Source organism: Ursus maritimus, unplaced genomic scaffold (assembly GCF_017311325.1).
Source record: "Ursus maritimus isolate PB19 unplaced genomic scaffold, ASM1731132v1 scaffold_1, whole genome shotgun sequence".
Lineage (NCBI taxonomy): Eukaryota > Metazoa > Chordata > Mammalia > Carnivora > Ursidae > Ursus > Ursus maritimus.
In genome coordinates this window covers 106,328,146-106,346,013 of record NW_024423343.1, presented here as the reverse complement: position 1 = coordinate 106,346,013, position 17,868 = coordinate 106,328,146, and the positions used below count along the sequence as shown (strand labels likewise).

Below are 17,868 nucleotides of genomic sequence, written 5' to 3'. Positions count from 1 at the left end.
AGCAGAAGTGGATGGTGTTGCCATAGAACCTCTGAGCTGCTGTGGGTCATGGACAGGAAGGTATGTGCTGTGCTCTGAAACTTACCTTGAAAACTTGGGAGGTAGAAGATGGGCAGTCACACTTCAGAGCAGCATTTTTGTGGCTCCACCAAGCTGATGTGCATCAACAGCAGAAGATTATAAAGCTGAAAGCATAGCAAGAACATAAACTGCTGGGTCCATATAGGGTTTCCAGATGTGCAGGACTTTGCCTCGACCGGAGTCTCTTTTAAAGATAAGTCAGTCTGTGGCAAAGAAACCTTATCAATGAAAATGCAAGGCAAAGCTCATGCATAACATGGCATGTTGAACACACAGTGCTAAATTTGTTGTCCCCTTAAAACCCTATAGAAATTTTAGCAAAGAGGCTTTTTAAAAAAGATATAAACACACAAGGATGGGGAGAATAGAAGACAACAGCAACCAAACTTTGAAGCTGAAAAGCAGGTGGGTAAGTGATCATTCACTTAGCTGTGAGAAAGCTGAATTTTAAGTCTGTAGAGGAGAACATTGAGAAGCATCCTCATTTAAATTGCTGAAGCTTCAGAAGGACCAGGAACAGGAAGAACAAGGGGTAGAAGGAAGCTGGGTTCAAATGTGTTTGAGAAGGTTAGACCCCTTCATCCCCTTCCCCACCCACACTTTGTTGTACACTGCTCCTCCCAACCGCAGCATGCACCCAGAGGGTTAAATTCTGCAGATGTTCTACTGGGATCAATCAGCATAAGGAGGGCCAGGAGTATTTCACTAGAAACAGAATTTCAGAGGGCTGAGACTTCCAGTCCACTTCTCACTTTTAGCTGGCAGGACCCTGGCAATTGAATGCTGTAGACAAAAAGTGAGATGAGGACTCTACTTTCTTGCTGGGATTGTCCAGCCCAGGGGGAAGGATGCAAAGATACCAACACTAGGGATTTTGTAAGGTCAGGAATCAGATCACAGTACAGTGAAATTTAAAGTAGGCAATGTCTGGGGCGCCTGGGTGGCTCAGTCAGTTAAGCACCCGACTCTTCATTTTGGCTCAGGCCATGATCTCAGGGTTGTGAGATCGAACTCCACATTGAGCTCTGTGCTGGGTGTGGAGCCTGCTTAATACTCTCTCTCCTTCTCCCTCTGCCCCTCCCCCACTCCCCTTTCTCTCTTTCACTCCCTTTCTTAAAAAAAAAAAAAGTAGACAAGTTCTTCTTTAAGTTCAGAGGTTCTGACCAGTGTTAGTCCTCGACTCCTCATCATGAACACACAACCAAGGATAACCAGGTATCTGAGGGGCCTTCTAACAATGCAAGATACAAACCATCAGACATACTGAAAAACACAGCCTGGAAGATACGGAAGCTAGGCAATGAAAATAAAACTAAAAACAAAGAGCAAAAGCAAATAAAGACCAGAACTGTGGATGCTGTCTTCAAAGGACAAAAAAAGATGTATCCATGAAACAGGAAGGCAGTACTACACAAAAGGAACACGTGGAGAACAAAGAGCGTGTCCTGAAATTTAAACTACAAGAGCAGAAATTGAACTCAGTAGAAGAGTTGGAAAATACAATCGAGGAAATCTCCCAGAAGTCGAGTAAAAAAACAAAAAGATAGGAAACAGAAAAGACAAGAAATTAAAAGAATCAGTTCGGGAGATCCTACCTCCAAGTAATGGAGTTTCAGCAAGAGATCAGAGAAGAGGAAAGGAGATCACTTAAAAATTATTCGTAGAAAAATTCCAAACCTGAAGGGCATGAGTTTCCTGATTTAAAGAACCATGAAATGCCCAGCACAGTAGATGCTGTGGACACAGTTAAACCAACACTAAGATAAACATCTTGAAATTTCATAACCCTCGAGATAAAAAGATCTTCCCCCTTCTCCTATACTTCATCGCCTCCCTATGACCCTACTGCTGTGCCTCTGTAATTGACTCTGTCATCAGAATTCCCTGTATCCTTCCTCTTTGAGTGTGCCTGCCTTCTTTCTTTCTTTTTTTTTTTTTTAGGTGATACATAATGTATTTAGGTGATACATAATTCTTTTAATGTATTTATAAACATTTTCTAGAAAAGTGGAATATTACATGATTTTAGTTTTTTTCTTCATACAAAGGAGACATTTTTTCATATCACTACATATAGTTCTACATTGTTTTTTTTAAAGAATGCGTAATATTTAAGTATAAAGATAGACCATCATATATGTACATAATCACTGATAAACCATTTGGATTATTTTTCATTTTTCACTCTTAAAACATTGCCAAGACAGACATTATCCTCCAGCGGTCCTTGTGGACTCATTGTAGCTTTTAGGATAATTTCAAGAAGAGGAAACTCTGGATGTGTACATTGTTAGTTTTGACAGGTATTGCCGAAGTACCTTCCAAAACAAACCATGAATTAACACCTCCATCACATGTACAAGTTCCCGCATTTCCCTCATCCTCAGTCCTGGTTGTGATTTCTCTCTGTAGTCTGCATTTCTATAGGAACACATTCACATTTCTTCTCCCAGGAAGAGCCCTGTAGAGAGTCTGCCTGTTTCCCACTGGATGGTGCTCATTTTTGTGTGGATTTGGAGGGCTTGAAGTCACTGAGGTACAGTCTGGTTGCTGCCTCCTCCATGGGGCACACTGCTCTCATTTGCCACAGAGTCTAACTAACTAGAATCTGGTTCTCCCACAGGGTCTGGGCTCCTACACTCTGTCCAAAGTAGTGGCTCTCTTTCCTCCCCATCCTTCTGTCACTGGGCCTGGTGGTGGGGTTGATGCCCTCTTTGTGCCTCGCTGCCACTTTCAGGCCATCCTTCTTGGAAAGCATTCAGTCTGTATTCAGATTTCATAAAATTTGCAGTTGAAAAAGTACTTTAACATATCCAAGTTATTCCAAGTACACTGCAGAGTTTTCTAATAACTGAATCAGAGATCAGCTTTAAATACGAATTATTTAAATGAACTATCGTTAAAAATTTTGCTCCTACTTGCACTTGCCCCCAGTCAAGTGATTAGTAGCCCCATATGGCTAGAGGCTACCTTGTTGGTCAGGGCAGCTCAAGAGGCTGCATCAGATTCTACTTGATTTGTGGGTATGTTTGTCTGTCCTTCAGAAGATCCATAACGTCTGGCTCTCATTCTGTCCAAAATGATTTCCCAGCTCTCTGGCTTCTCAGTTGCTCCAATGCTTCCCTGTCCAACCCCTTCCATCAGCAGCACACACCCACAAGCACAAGCCTTCCCTGACCTCTTCTGTCCGCCAGTCCCCCTAACTTCTGTCTTCCTGCCTGCCGGCACTGGTACTGCAACTCCAGCAGTACCCACCGGGGAACCTTCGATCCACCGAAGCTACTACCACCTTTGCGTTATTCCTTGCTGCTTTTCATGGCCTTTCCCTGCTCTCCCTGACTCATTTCCTGTGGTCCATTACGATCACTTCCTTGCATAGAGCCCCCACTTCCTTACCCCCCCTTCACTTTGTCAGAACCAGAGTCAAATTCAACTTTCTGCTGAATTTGTGCAGCAGACTGTGGTGGGGTAAACAACCATGTTGGCTGGCCTTGCTTAACCTCACAAACCTCCACTAGGATCTTATAGGGGACCAACACAGAATGCTTTCTAAGCCACTCTCCTGGATAGCTGTTTTACCTCTGCTCCTCTCAAAACTTCCACACCTTCTCATCCATGTTCACTACTAGATGATGAACTTGTTCCCTACTTTTTGAGAAAAATGGAAACACCCAAAAGAGAATTTCCACCAACTCCGGCTCTTACATCTCCTTTCCTGCCAGCATCTGTATCCCATGCTCTACTCATCAGTTACTATGAATGGACTCTTGGTACTTTGCTGACCTCAGCCTTTGTAGCCTGATCTCAGCCTTTCTAACCTGCTGAGAACAGTGCTGTAGCGCTTCTCCCTCTTTCCTACTTAATCAGTGTTTTCTCGCAAGTGTATCATTCACATAGTAAGTATAAACATGCTGTCATTTCTTCCATCTTAAAACTCTGTTGAGCCACCTTGCTCCACTACCTACCTCATTTTTTTCCTCCTATTTTCAAAGAAAATAAAGGAGTTATGTGTATTTGCTAACTCAAGTTTTTCTTCCAGTTTCTTTCTCTCGTTTTCACTAAGGTATAGAAAACTGCAAAGATAATGCATGTATGCCGTGATTAGTTAGCACAAGTGAACACAGCATACAACCACTATCTAGGTCAAGAAAAACAACATACCAGCACTTTCTCCCAAAGGCAACTAACCAGTTTTTCTTTTGACTCTGTTGATTTGCTTTGCCTCTTTTTGAACTTCTACTGAATCATACATTACACGTTTTTGTGTGAGTCCACCTTCCTTCCCTTGGTTTGATGTAATTCATCCACCTTATTGCATGTGATAGTAATTTTTTTATTGCTATATGAAATGCAATTGTATAACAATACCATAGTTTATCCATAGGTCTTTGGGTGGTTTCCAGTTTGGGGCCATAATGTTATCCTGAATGTTTTTGTATGACCTTTGATACATAGGTAAATGGGTACCTCGGAGGGGATTTGCTGAGTTGGAAACTATACTTATGTTCAGCTCTGGTGGACATTGGCAACAGTGTTTCCAAGTGTTTATACCCCTGCACTCTAAGCAGCCCGTGGGGATCATTGCATTCATAATCACCAACCGCTTGTTATTGGCAGTCTAAATTTGGTTGTTCTGTGGATGTATAGTGGTGTATCTCATTAGGTTTAATGATTTTCTTTGCTTTTTGGGGGGGTAGTTAGTGGAGTTGGTCTTGTTTATTTTTTACTTTTTATTATGGAAAACTTGAAACATAATAAAATTTTGAACATATGAATGTATACCCATTATTCAATTTCAGTTATCAGTTTATCAGCTCAGGGACAGTTTTGTTTAATTACATACCTACCCACCCCCTTCTACCATATTATTTTGAAGCAAATCCTAGAGAGCACGTCATTTCATTTGTATATATTTCAGCATGTGTCTATTGAGGTACTCACTAAAAAATATAATAACCTCATAATATTAAATATCTAGTCATTGTTCAAATTTCCAGTGGTCTCAATTGTCACAAAGTTTTTGTTTAATTTATTTGAATCGGTATATTATAAGGTGCCCACATTGTGATCAGTTGACATGTCTCCTAAGACTCTTCTATAGGTTTCCTTCATCTCTTTTTTCCTTGAGATTTCTTTGTTGAAACTTGGTCTGTTCTGTAGACTTTTCCCTCTCCCTGCCTGGATTTTGTCATCTGCATCCACATTGTGTTAGTTTCCTAGAGCTGCCATAACAAATTACCACAAATCTGGTGGCTTAAAACAACAGAAATTTATTCTCACAGAGGTGCCTGACTGACTTAGTAGAGCATGTGACTCTTGATCTCAAGGTTGTGAGTCTGAGTCCCGTGTTGGGTATAGAAATTGCTTAAAGATAAAATCTTTAAAAAATAAAAATTATTCTCACAGTTCTGATGGCTAGAAGTCTGAAATCAGGATGTGTCAACAGAGTTGGTTCCTTCTGAATGCACCCAGTGAAAATCCATTCCATGCCTCCCTCCTAGCTTCTGGTGGCTCTTGGCAGACCTTTGGCTTGTGGACACATCACTGCAGTCTCTGCTTCCACATTCACATGGTCTTCCTGTGTCTTTATGTCTCAAATCTCCTTCTCCTTTCTGTGATAAGGATACCAGTCATCGGATTTAGGGCTTACACTAAAGCTAGAAGGCTCTTACTCTGAGATCTCTAACTTAATTACATTCACAAAGACCGTATTTTTTTATATTCAAAGGTACAGGGATTAGGACTTGGATATCTCTTAGGGACCACAATTCAACCCACTACCCCTGTGGTGTAGTTTTGCTGTTCTTGTCTCTTCCACACATTTTCTCTTAAGTTGTTACTTGAATCTAAAGCTTGATTAGATTCATATATCTTTTTTTTTTTTCTTTTTTTTTTTTTTGGCAAGAGCACTTTATAAATTAAAATGATGTTTGGTGGTCACCCTTTCTGAGATGCTAACAGACTTGATGATCACTATCTAGATCCATTAATTAGGCTTTGCAAAAATTCTGGTTCTAGCCATTTTCTTTCAACCCCCTCTTGTCTAGCATTTGCTCTCACCACTCTGCCAAAACTAAACATGTCACGATTACTCACAGCTTCCACATTGCTGAGCCCACTGGTTCTCAGTTTGAGCCATTTGTGGCCTCTACTGCATGGCATAGTTGACACTAACTTGACCAACTTTTCTCATTTGACTTCCAGGAACTTTCTCAGGTCAATATAAATACATAGACATAATAATAATCGTGAACACGTAATGTGGATTTCAAGTTTGATAATGAGTAGAAAGAAGATGTGGCATACTAGAAGTATCAGCTAAAAGAGTCACAGTGGTTGCTTCCTGGAGAGAGATGGGCAGGATATGGGGATGGGGACCTGCTGTATTTTGTTAAAAGCTTTTTAGTGCAATTTGGCTTTTTTAATAATGTATCTGTATTACTTTCGATAAAATTTTAAAATCCACTTAAAAATGGATTAGCCAGTGTAGTGCTTTTATTTTGCAATAGGTATGCCTAGCAACTATGTACTTCCTATCCTTTAATGCCCTTGGACTGTTGTTTTCTGGGTTTGTCTGGTCTCTTTCAGAATGGCAGTTCGGAAAACCCTCATTCCTCCTCAGCCTCCTGAAGTGGCTAGCCCTCGAGTGGAGAGCTCTATGCGGAGTACATCCGGGTCACCTAGGCCTGCAGGGTGAGCACATAAATGTTATCACTCTTGCTTCCAACTGCTCATAATTGGGGAGGAAAAAGTCTAACACATGTGACAAATTTTACATAATTTGCCTACGTGCATCTTTTTACATCCACTTTCTAGCTGTGTGACCTGGACACATTGTTCAGCCTTTCTGATTATTATTTATGAATAGCCGTATTTATAACATCTGCTTCATAGAATTCTTATGTATTTAAATGAAATGATGCATTTTAAAGCATTAAGGACAGAGCCTGCCTCACAGTAACCCCCAGTTATTATTGCTATCAAATATGGCATCATAGGGCACCTGGGTGTCTCAGTCGGTTAAGTGACCAACTCTTGGTTTTGACTCAGGTCGTGACCTCAGGGTCATGAGATTGAGCCCTGCATTGGACTCTGTGCTCAGCACGGAGTCTCCTTGAGATAATTTCCCCTTCTGCTCCTTCCACTGCTCATGCGCTCACTCTCTTTCTCAAGTAAATTAAATCTTTAAAAGAAAAAAATGATATCATGACAGTAGTTAATATATGCTGTTTTCTTTATTCTTTTTAATTCCACAAGTAATATTATTTTGGGAAAGAGACACTATAAAAATATTTAAAATATAAAGTGAAAATCATTATCCTGTTCTCCGTCTACCTTGCCAATCCACTGGCCAGAATTGTATAGATTGGTAACAGTTTTGTTAAGTATCTTTCCACGTCTTTCTCTATGTACACATGTAGAGTAAGTCTTAAAAACAGGATCTTGCTGATTAGAGTGTTCTACATCTTGCAGTTTTTACTTATATCAGTTATAGCTTGCCATGGTGGTGATGTATTTATCTACTTCATCATAAAATTTCATTCAAAAAAAAAAAAAAACAAACTTCATTCAAGAAAAATTATTGCCTTGTGTGTGCCAGGTACCATTTTAGAATCTGGGAATATAGAAGAGTGACTAAGACAAAGTCTCCATTTTCCTTAAGCTTACTTTCTAGTAGGTGTAAGAAATAAATACGTGAAGAAAAAGAAGGCAGTGTGAAAGGAATGTAAGGCAGCAGGAGGAAGAGGTGATGCTGTCCAGAAAGCCTTCTCTGAGTAGACGTTTAAGAGCACAAAGGAACAGTCACATGCTTCCTGATGTCCAACTGCGTCAGGCCGAGGAGAGAGCAGGGGCCAAGAATTTGATGTAGGAGGACATGCGGTAGTTACTTTGCACATTAGTGCAGAAAAGTAAATATAACCATGCAGGGGGAAGCTATGAAAAATTATCTTAATTTTAGGGGGTGGGGGTTGTGCTTATTCTATGACCTTTAAAATGTTATGAAAATACTCAAAACTCTCTTATCATCAGTTACCATATATAGAGAAGTGAAAAAAGTAGTAAAACTAATATTTATTTGTTACACTGTAATTTAAACCCGAGAAACACTGAGAATTAAAGTTTTATTTCTTTTTAAAAGGTAATCAAGAGTAGTTGAACAGTGCTCGCTACCTCCACATTGTGTAACTCAGTGGTGAAGAGCACAACAGTCCTTCCGTGCGTTGGTGAATTGTCATGATCCTTTCTAAGTTTGGATCTGCTTCTGACATTTTATCCTTTGTCTTTTCAATGGTGGCAGATTATCTCCAAGAGTTCCTTTAATGTGAAACTTTTTGCCAGCATCACTTCTTAGGGACATCTTCATCCTTTTCATCAGAGCCCTCTGCCCTAACTAATGCATGGAATCCGGGTGCGCATTTCACAGCAGCATCTTTTTTTTTTTTTTTTTTTTTAAGAATTTATTTATTTATTTGACAGAGATAGAGACAGCCAGTGAGAGAGGGAACACAAGCAGGGGGAGTGGGAGAGGAAGAAGCAGGCTCATAGCGGAGGTGCCTGATGTGGGGCTCGATCCCATAACGCCGGGATCACTCCCTGAGCCGAAGGCAGAAGCTTAACCGCTGTGCCACCCAGGCGCCCCTGCAGCAGCATCTTTTAACTGTGCTAGTGGCTTCACCAGATAGCTTAACATTAATTCATCAAAATTAATTTATTAACTTTTTACATAAACCAGCCTTTACTGGCCAGAAAAGGATTTGTTGTTATTGTTGCTTTTGTTTTTCATTCTCCTTGTAAGTGGCCATTTTCTTTCAGTGTGGCAGCTAACTTTAACACTTTGGCCTAAATGACTGGGATTTATTTATTTACTCATTCGTTCATTCATTCATTTATTTATTTATTTAATAGTCATCAATCCAAAGTAGAAGTAAATACTGCATTTCACCATAGTGGCTTTTTGCTCCTAGTGCAATTTCAACTAAAAGATGAGATGAGATGACTTTACTATCTTCCTTTAATATTCATTGGGTTCTTTCTATGTGGTCCATACCATATCTTCATACAAGCCTAGGGCTCATCCTGTCTTCTCTTTGCTGTTGCCCGTTCCAAGTCTTTTAATCACATCCAATTTTACTTCCAGAATTACTGTTTTTTTCCTGCATTTTCGTTTTTGTTGGCCAGTTCTCACTCTCTTTCTGTCATCCATTATTGTAAAATTTCACCTTAGTTTATCCCTGGGAAACAAGAAACAGCACAGCTCCACACTTTACCATCTGCATAAACTAAATAACAGATGTGCAGTGACCATTCACAGACATACTTCAAAGGAAGTGATGTGATTGGTCGTAGATCATGGTGCGTATCTGTTAGTTACATAGTGATTTGTGGACTGAGGAGCTAGCAGCAAAGTTTGCATAACATTGCATAAAGTTTATGTAACTACTTACAGTTAATATACAGTGGTAACTGAAATTTGAACAGATTGGTGGGGCACTCGTGTAATATAGTTACATGATATAGTAGAATTCACACATCTCAGGATCGTACAAAGTCAGGACTGCCTGTATGTTAGGAACTCACAAGGAACAGCAAGAGAACAAGGGGATAGTTACACATCATGGTTCAGAGATACAACTGAGGGCCAGATGATGTAGGGCTTTAAGGGCCATTCAGAATCCTTTGGATTTTATTCTGGGTGAGACTGAGAGCCATAGGAATGACATGATTTGACTTATTTTTAAAGATTACTCTGGCTACTGTGCTGGGAATAAACTGCAAGAAAGCAAAAGTGGAAGCAGGGAGACCCAAGTGAGAGATGATGGAACCTTAGACTATCATAGAGGCTTAGACCAGAATGGAGATAGTAAAAGTCTTAAAGAGTTCAGATTCTGGATATGTATTGAAGGTGCAGCTGACAGAATTTTCTGATAGAGAGAAGGGGAGAAACCAATGATAGCTAGGAGGTTTTGCATGGGAATAACAAGGGAAAAAAAAATCTAAGAATTTAGTTTTAAATATTTTACTTTTGAGATCTCCAAGTGGTTAGACACAGCCAAGTGGAGATGTCACGTGTATAGCCCACTAAAAAATTCCAAAGTAGATCCGTTTCTAGAATTGAAGATAGAGATCTGTGCTGGGGATTAAGTTTTGAGAATTATAAACAGATATATGTTTTTTACACCGTGAGAGTAGAAGAAAGTCTACTGATAGTATAAATAGAGAGTAGAGGTGGTACAAAGACCATGCCTTAGGACATGTCATCTTAGGAGATGTAAAATAAAAAACTAGAAAAGGAGACTGTATTCCTGTACTATGTGATGTTCCCAGATGTGTTGGTGCCATAGTTAGTCCTCCTTTAATGAACACTTAGGTTATTTCCATTTATTACTGTAATAAACAAGTAATGCAGTGCATCTTTTTGTTTACTGTTGAGCCCTTTTGCAAACATTTCTCTGGAATATATTTCTGGAAGTAGCGTTACTGGGTCAAATTACATGTAGAGTTTAAATTCTGATTTCCAATCACTGTACCTGTTTATATCCTCATGAAATGTGTTCCCATTTTCTCCATGTTGTTGCCAGCATTGGATACTAAATTTTACAAATTTAATACACTACCTTTTTTGCTTAAAGTGTTGTAGGTTTTGTTTCTTTTTTTTTTTAAGTAGCACTAGAGTTACTTTTAAAATGCTAAGAAAAAATAGGGTTCCTAAAGGTGAAAAGCACTCTGTGAAGTACAAAAGTATATTCCTTGTAAGCAGCAATATGTGCAGAAACTTGGGTGAGAGGGGGCTATTTTCAGAGTCTTTCCTGGACTGAGTATGGTTCCGAGATAGGTTGTGGAGGTAGGGCACTGCACAGGCAGGCACCCAGCTGGCCTTACTTGCAGTTGGCAGTCTGTTTCTGTGGCACCTGAAAGAAGAGAGCATTTGGACTGTGAAAAATAACTAGCTAAAATCAGAGCAGTCTCCCCACACTCCCACGCCCAAGTGAAAGGAATCTCATGTAAATTGCTGTTTTTAGGAATAGCCCAACTCATTCACTGATGAGTAATAAAAGGATCTTCATGTGAAGATAACTAAAATTAAAAAGTAGAAGAAGAACAACAAAATATACTCATTTGTTCAGTAAGAACACTTACCAGAAAAGCAGGACAGATGAAACTTATTTTCAAAATCTGACTATGAATTTAAATTACTTAATGAAGTCAGCACCACCTCAGTGAAGGAAAACACACAGAGATGAAATGCAGACTCCCAGGACTAAATGACAGAACATAAAGGGATGACACATGAAGGGACAGAACTCAGTAAAGATATAAAAGAAACCACAGAATGAAGGTAAAATTAAAATAGAAAACAGTGTAGACATAGAGGATAGAATTGGGAAAAGTGAGCAAAATTTTAAAAAGAAGCAGAGATAAAACAAAAACCATATGGAACATACTATGATACAAGTAAGATCTAAAGTACATATCAACATCTCAGAAACCAATATGTGATTTAAAATTGAGGACACATTAATATTATCATTAATGTATTCTTAAGTGGCACACAAAATTTGTGTATAATTACTGGCAGCTTAGATTCAGTAAAATACTGAAGTCCAGTGGTGGTGTTTAGAGATAGTGGGGGAGGGGGTTAAGGGAGGGAGGGGGAGTTCTCAGTACATCTTTTGAAACATGAATATATTACCAATTCAAAGCCAAAAGATTAAGGAAAATTAAAATATTATAAAATAGAAAATAGATAAAGTAAATCTAAAAACTGTTCGAATAAATTTAAAAACAATTTTAAAAGAAGTCAGATAATAATATAAGCTATTACTTACATAAACTTAGGTGTTTTCTGTCAGTCACTAATTCATCCTCAGACTCTCCACCAAACCTATCCTCCAAATACAGACAGATCTGTCAGATCTCTCAGTTCCATTTTTTTCTTGATTATATCCCTCCCTCCTTGAAGCCTTGCTTTTACCTAATCCAGTCTGCACTGGTTGCTCTCTGGACTTGGTGCCCAGCTATCATCCCTGGTGTTCCTTTTGTCCATCATGCTCTGAATTCCCTTCAAGTTATCCCTGGTGCACGTATACATTTCCTTTTCCTTGGTTTACTGTCTGATTTATTAGAGCATCTCTTTTGTGGTAGAGAAGGAGTATATAAGATGTCAGGGTTTTTTTGCATATCAGAAAATGGCTTTATTCTGCCATCACTCTTGTAGCAAGAATTACTATCAGACTCCACTCAGTGAGCCAGAGACCTTGTGGTGTTAGTGAAGGACTAGCCCCTCATGTAGCTACCTACACTTGAGAGGACATCGATCAGCTGGGGGCTCAACTCCAAGCTCAAACACTGTGCAGTGCACTCACTCTTAAGTCTATTTTCTCTTTGTTGTTGACATTGGGTAAATTATATTGATCTGTCCCCAACCCTACTGATTCTATCTCCGCTCTACTACTGACAGTATACAGTGAGTTTATTTGGTCAATTGTATTTTTTAGTTCTATCATTTACATTTGGTTCTTTTTATAATTTTGATTTCTTTGCTGAGATTGTTCTGTTTTTTTCCATTTATTTCTAGTGAATCTGTCATTACTTGTTGAAGCACTTTTATGATATCTGTGTCCTTATCTGATAATACCTTCATCATTCATCTCCTATTCAAGATGTGATTTTCCTGGCTCTTGGTTAGATGAGTGGTTTTCTGTTTGGACCTGAACATTTATGGTCTTATAAGACCCTGGAATTTATTTATAGCTTAATGTTTTAGCAGTTCTCCTCTCAGACGACCCAGTTGAAGAAGAGAAAACATTGCCTCCTTACTGCCAAGTGGGGGACTGAAATCCAGGTTCCCTGCTTGGCCTCTTTTGACACCACTTCAGTGGTGAGATGGTAGAGAGAGGATGGAGGTGCCTCGTTATGTATGGCCTGACAAGTGTGAAAGTCTGGGGTCTCCAAAGCATTTGCAAGAGAGAATGGAAATGATACCACAGTTGTTTCTCTGGCGTTTCACTGGGGTAGAGCAGTTACTGTCTGAAGGTTTCCCATCTTGCTGAGCTGCTCCTGTCTTGGTTCTTTAAGCAGACTTTTCTTAGGACTTTTGTCTGCGCCTTTTCACATTTCTGCATTGTGGTTCTCCAGGACCCAGTCTGGAACACATGAGGCAAAAAGGAAACCCAAGGAATTCACTGCTGTGTCATTCTTTGGTCCTGAGGTCCCTAGCCAGTCTACCTTCATCTTTCAACAGCTATTCTATTTGCATTATATGTAATACTCATGATTTTCAGCTATACTTAGCAGGAACAACAGGAAAAAGTAGATCTGTGCCATCTTTCCATAAACAAAATTCCTACCTGCACTCTTAAATAATACAATGGCTGGGAGAATTTGAAATTGGAAAATCTCTTTTTCAGGGCGCCTGGGTGGCTCCGTTCATTAAAGGTTCAGCTCTTCATTTCAGTTCAGGTCAGATTCTCACTGTCGTGAGATGGAGCCCCATGTTGGGCTCAGTGCTGAGTCTGCTTGAGATTCTCGCTCTCTCTTCCTCTCCCTCTGCCCCTTCCCCGCTCATGCTCGCTCGCTCTCTCAATAAATTAATTAATTTTTATAAAAAATCCCTTTTTCTTTGTAGGTGATATCTTCAACTTATAGCATTCTCTTTTGAAGTTCTTAATATGAAAACCTGTAAATGTATAGCAAAATAGAGCAAACAGTATTCAACTAGACTTAATTTTTAATATTTTGCCATATATTACCTTTTTTGTGTAATTAAATTACAGAATTTTACTTTTAAGTACTTGTGCATTTTGACAGTTTAATTATAATATGTCTAGGTGCGGGTTCTTCCAATTTTTCCTACTTGAGTTAGTTGAACTTTTAGATAGATTGAAGTTTTTCATCAAATTTTAGGGAGTTTTTGGCCACTCTTTCTTCAGATATTCTTCCTGCCCTTTTCTCTCTGCTTCTGGGACTCCCGTTATGTATATGTTGGTTTACTTACTGCTGTCCCAAAGATCTCTGAGGCTCTGCTTATTTTTCCTCCTATACACCCCCCCCCTTTTTTTTTTAGTTTCTCAGACTGGATAATCTCAGTTGACCTACCTTTGAGTTTATTGATTCCTTCTAATGGCTGCTGAAATATGTGGGTTTATTTTTTAAACTGCCATTTTTTAAAAAGTAATCTCTATACCCAGCGTGGGGCTCAAAGCACCCCAAGATCAAGAGTTGTGTGCTCTACCGACTAAGGCAGCCAGGCACTCCTAAAATACACTTTTGAGTCCTGTTAGTGGTTTTTTTTTTTTCCTTTCAGCTCAACTTTTCAACTGCAGAATTCCTTTTTGGTCTTTTTTTATCATTTCTGTCCTTTATTAATCTGTTTGCTGAGACATCATTTTTATGCTGTTCTTTAGCCATGATCTCCTTTAGTTCTTTGAATATATTTATAATAGATAAATTCTTTGACTAGTAAGTCTAACATCTCTGCGTCCTCAGTACAGTTTTATTGCTTGCTTTTTTCCCCCTGTGTTTGAACAGTGCATTCTTGTTTCTTTACATACCTAGGAATTATTGTTGAAAACTGGGCATTTTAAACAGTATAATGTGGCAGCTCTGAAAATCAGATTCCCACCCCTCCCCAGGGTTTGCTGTTGCTGTTGTGGTTGTTCGTTTAGGGACTTTTATAAAATAATTCTTTAAAATCGATACCTTTGTCTAGTGTAACCACTGAATTCTCTACTGTATTAGCTTTGTAGTCAGCTAATGACTGAACAGATTTTGTTGAATGTCTGGAACCAATAAGTCTCCTGTGTTTGCCAAGGACTTCTGTGTGTGTCTTAGGATGACCCATCAACACTGAGGCAGGCAATTTTACATCTCTTTCTTACTTTTTTCTTCCTGCTTTCACAAAGCCTCGTACTCAGCCAGAGGTGAGAACTTGTGTCCTTCTCAGTCCTTTCCTGGCATAACCACAGTCCAGGGTATGCACATCGTCCTACATGTGTATGTTGCTTCCTGAATTGTCAGAAATACATTGGAGCTTTTCAAAGCACCTGTGGACATTTCATTCTCCAACTTTTCTTTTAAAGCTTTTTGGGTAGCTTATTGTTTGCCCTACCTGTTATCATCCTATCATTCAGCATTTACATCTAATTTTTACAAACAAACTCTGTAAGGATAAAGCTATTTACACTGAACAAGCTGGGTCAAATAAGACAATCTTGCAAATGGGAACAACCGGACAGGTTATATAATGAGAGTTCTTTGGTAAAGAACCCCTCTGTTAGCTTACAGGCTGCTGGTTTTCACTGTGAGCATGGACTGTTGGTATGCATGCCTACCATGGCGGTGGAGATGAACAGAAATAGCACAAGTGAAATACATCAGAGTTTACTGGTCTTACTGAGGTTCAGCTAATTTTCTTGAATAATTTTGCCAGATTATTAATTTCCAGAGTTCTGAAGAAAACATTTGGCATTTTTGTCACGTTTTTTGTTGCTTTTATGAAAGAGAATTTTCAGAGATTGTTACTCCCACATTTTTGCTGATGTTTCTGGTGGTTTTATCTTTTAATTCTCTTTAATTCCAGAATAATTTAAGACTCACAGAAGTTATAAAGATAGTACAGAAAGTTCCCATGTACTCTTTACCCAGTTTCCCCCAATGATTACATCTTACATATCCCTTGTACTTCTTCAAAATGAAAAAATTGGCAGAGTGCCTGGGTGGCTCAGTTGGTTAAGCATCTGCCTTCAGCTCAGGTCGTGATCTCAGGGTCCTGGGAATGAGCCCTACGTGGACTCCCTGCTCAGCGGGGTGTCTGCTTCTCCCTCTCCCCCTCCCCCTGCTGTTGCGTGTGCGTGCACATGTGCACACTCGTGCTCTTTCTTTCATGAATAAAGTTATTACAAAGAAAAAGAAAAAATTGACATTAGTACAATGCTCTTGACTAACTATAAACCTTATTAAAATGTCACCAGTTTTTTTTCCTTTGGTATATACTACTTTGAAATTTCACCCATGAATAGATTTATGTAACCATTATCATAATCAGAATGTGACTCTGGGGCGTCTGGGTGGCGCAGTCGTTAAGCATCTGCCTTCGGCTCAGGGCGTGATCCCGGCATTCTGGGATCAAGGCCCACATCGGGCTCCTCTGCTGGGAGCCTGCTTCTTCCTCTCCCACTCCCCTGCTGTGTTCCCTCTCTCGCTGGCTGTCTCTCTGTCAAATAAATAAATAAAATCTTAAAAAAAAATTATAAAAAAATAAAAATAAAAAAATAAAAAAAAAGAATGTGACTCTGTTTTATTGCCACAAAGACATTTCCTTATTTACAATCATACCCTTCCCCCAAACCTAACACCTCGCCATGTAGCTGTGCCACCACCAGAATTTTGTCATTTTGAGGGTTTTATGTAAATGGAATCTTGTAAGTTACTTATGTTATTTATATAATTATCTATATAATTTTATTTACAAAATTTATATATCTGTATTTATAGAAGTTATATAATTTATATATTTATGTTTTATATAACTGTATCTATATATATTTAATTGTATATCTATATTTTATAAATTTATGTAATTATATAATTATATATCTATATAATTATATCTATATAATTATATAGATATGTAATTATATCTATATAATTATATACATAATTTTATATATTTATATATAAATTTTATATTTATGTGGTTTATATTTTATATATTTTATTTATATAATTATATAAATACATATTTCTCATACAGTAACCTAATGGTGCTGGCTGATTTTCACCCAACATAGTACTCCTGAGGTCCATCCAAATTATAGCGTGTATCAGTAGTTCTTTTTAGAGTGGGTAATGATACATCATATGGATGTATCACAGTTGTTTATCCATTTGTTTATTGAAGTTCATAGGGGTTGTTTCCAGTTTGGGATTATTACAAATAAAGCTGCTACAAACAGTCATGTACAACTTTCTTGATAGACATACATTTTCTTTTCTCTGGGATAAAAATCCCAAGAGTGCAGTTGCTAAGTTACATATATTTTTCATTTTATAGGAAACTTCCAAACCGTTTTTGCAGAAGTGACTGTACCACTTTAAATTCCCACCTGCAGCATGTGAGACCCTTTTATTCTAAAACCTTGCTAAACTCATTTATTAGTGCTAGGAGTTTTTTTGTAAATCAAGTTGCTCCACATCCTTTCCTGCACTTGCTGTTATAAAGTTTTTAAATTTTCTTTTCACGATTCTGATAGGGGTATGGTGTCCTATCATTGAGGCCTTAATTTGCATGTCTCTAATGGCTAATGGTATTGAATATCTTTTCATGTGCCTCTTTGTCTCCTGGATATTTCTTTAGTGAAGTATCTGTTCATTATTTGTGTTTCTTGCCCATGTTCTGATGAGATTGTATGTTTTCTAGTCTTGAGTTTATAGAGTTCTTTATATATTGTGAATATAATTCTTTTATCATACATACATGTTTTGGTTTTATGTTTGTCTTGAACATTTTTAAGTGTATATTTCATTGGTGTTAAGCATATTCTCACTACTGTGCAACCATCTCCAGATCTTTTTGATCTTGCAGAACTACAACTCTACCCATTATTCAACCAGTCCCATTTTCTCTACCCCCACCCCCTTGAAGCCACTATTCTACTTTCTTTTTCAATGAATTTGGCTACTCTGGGTACCTCATATAAATGGAATTAATATAATGTGTTTCACAAATATTTTTTTTCAATCTGTGCCTTGTCTTTTCAACCTCTTAAAATGGTCTTTAGCAAAGCA

General features: G+C 38.4%; 1 protein-coding gene and 1 non-coding gene across 10 annotated transcripts in view; one reads left to right on the top strand and one right to left on the bottom strand.

Annotated features, from left to right (window-relative positions):
• Nucleotides 1–17,868, top strand: part of SAP130 (Sin3A associated protein 130) — a 79,275-nt gene that overhangs the window by 38,343 nt on the left and 23,064 nt on the right. For 6 of the 9 annotated variants that reach the window (XM_040619423.1, XM_040619416.1, XM_040619405.1 and 3 more), the window contains one exon: nucleotides 6,670–6,774. The exons of the other annotated variants lie outside the window; for them this stretch is intronic. In XM_040619423.1, the coding sequence (XP_040475357.1) occupies nucleotides 6,670–6,774 (105 nt within the window). The remainder of the gene's footprint in view (nucleotides 1–6,669; nucleotides 6,775–17,868) is intronic. 9 annotated transcript variants of the gene reach the window in all.
• Nucleotides 12,291–12,438, bottom strand: LOC121099932. The gene has a single exon (XR_005831661.1). It is a non-coding gene; the product is annotated as a small nucleolar RNA SNORA62/SNORA6 family (small nucleolar RNA).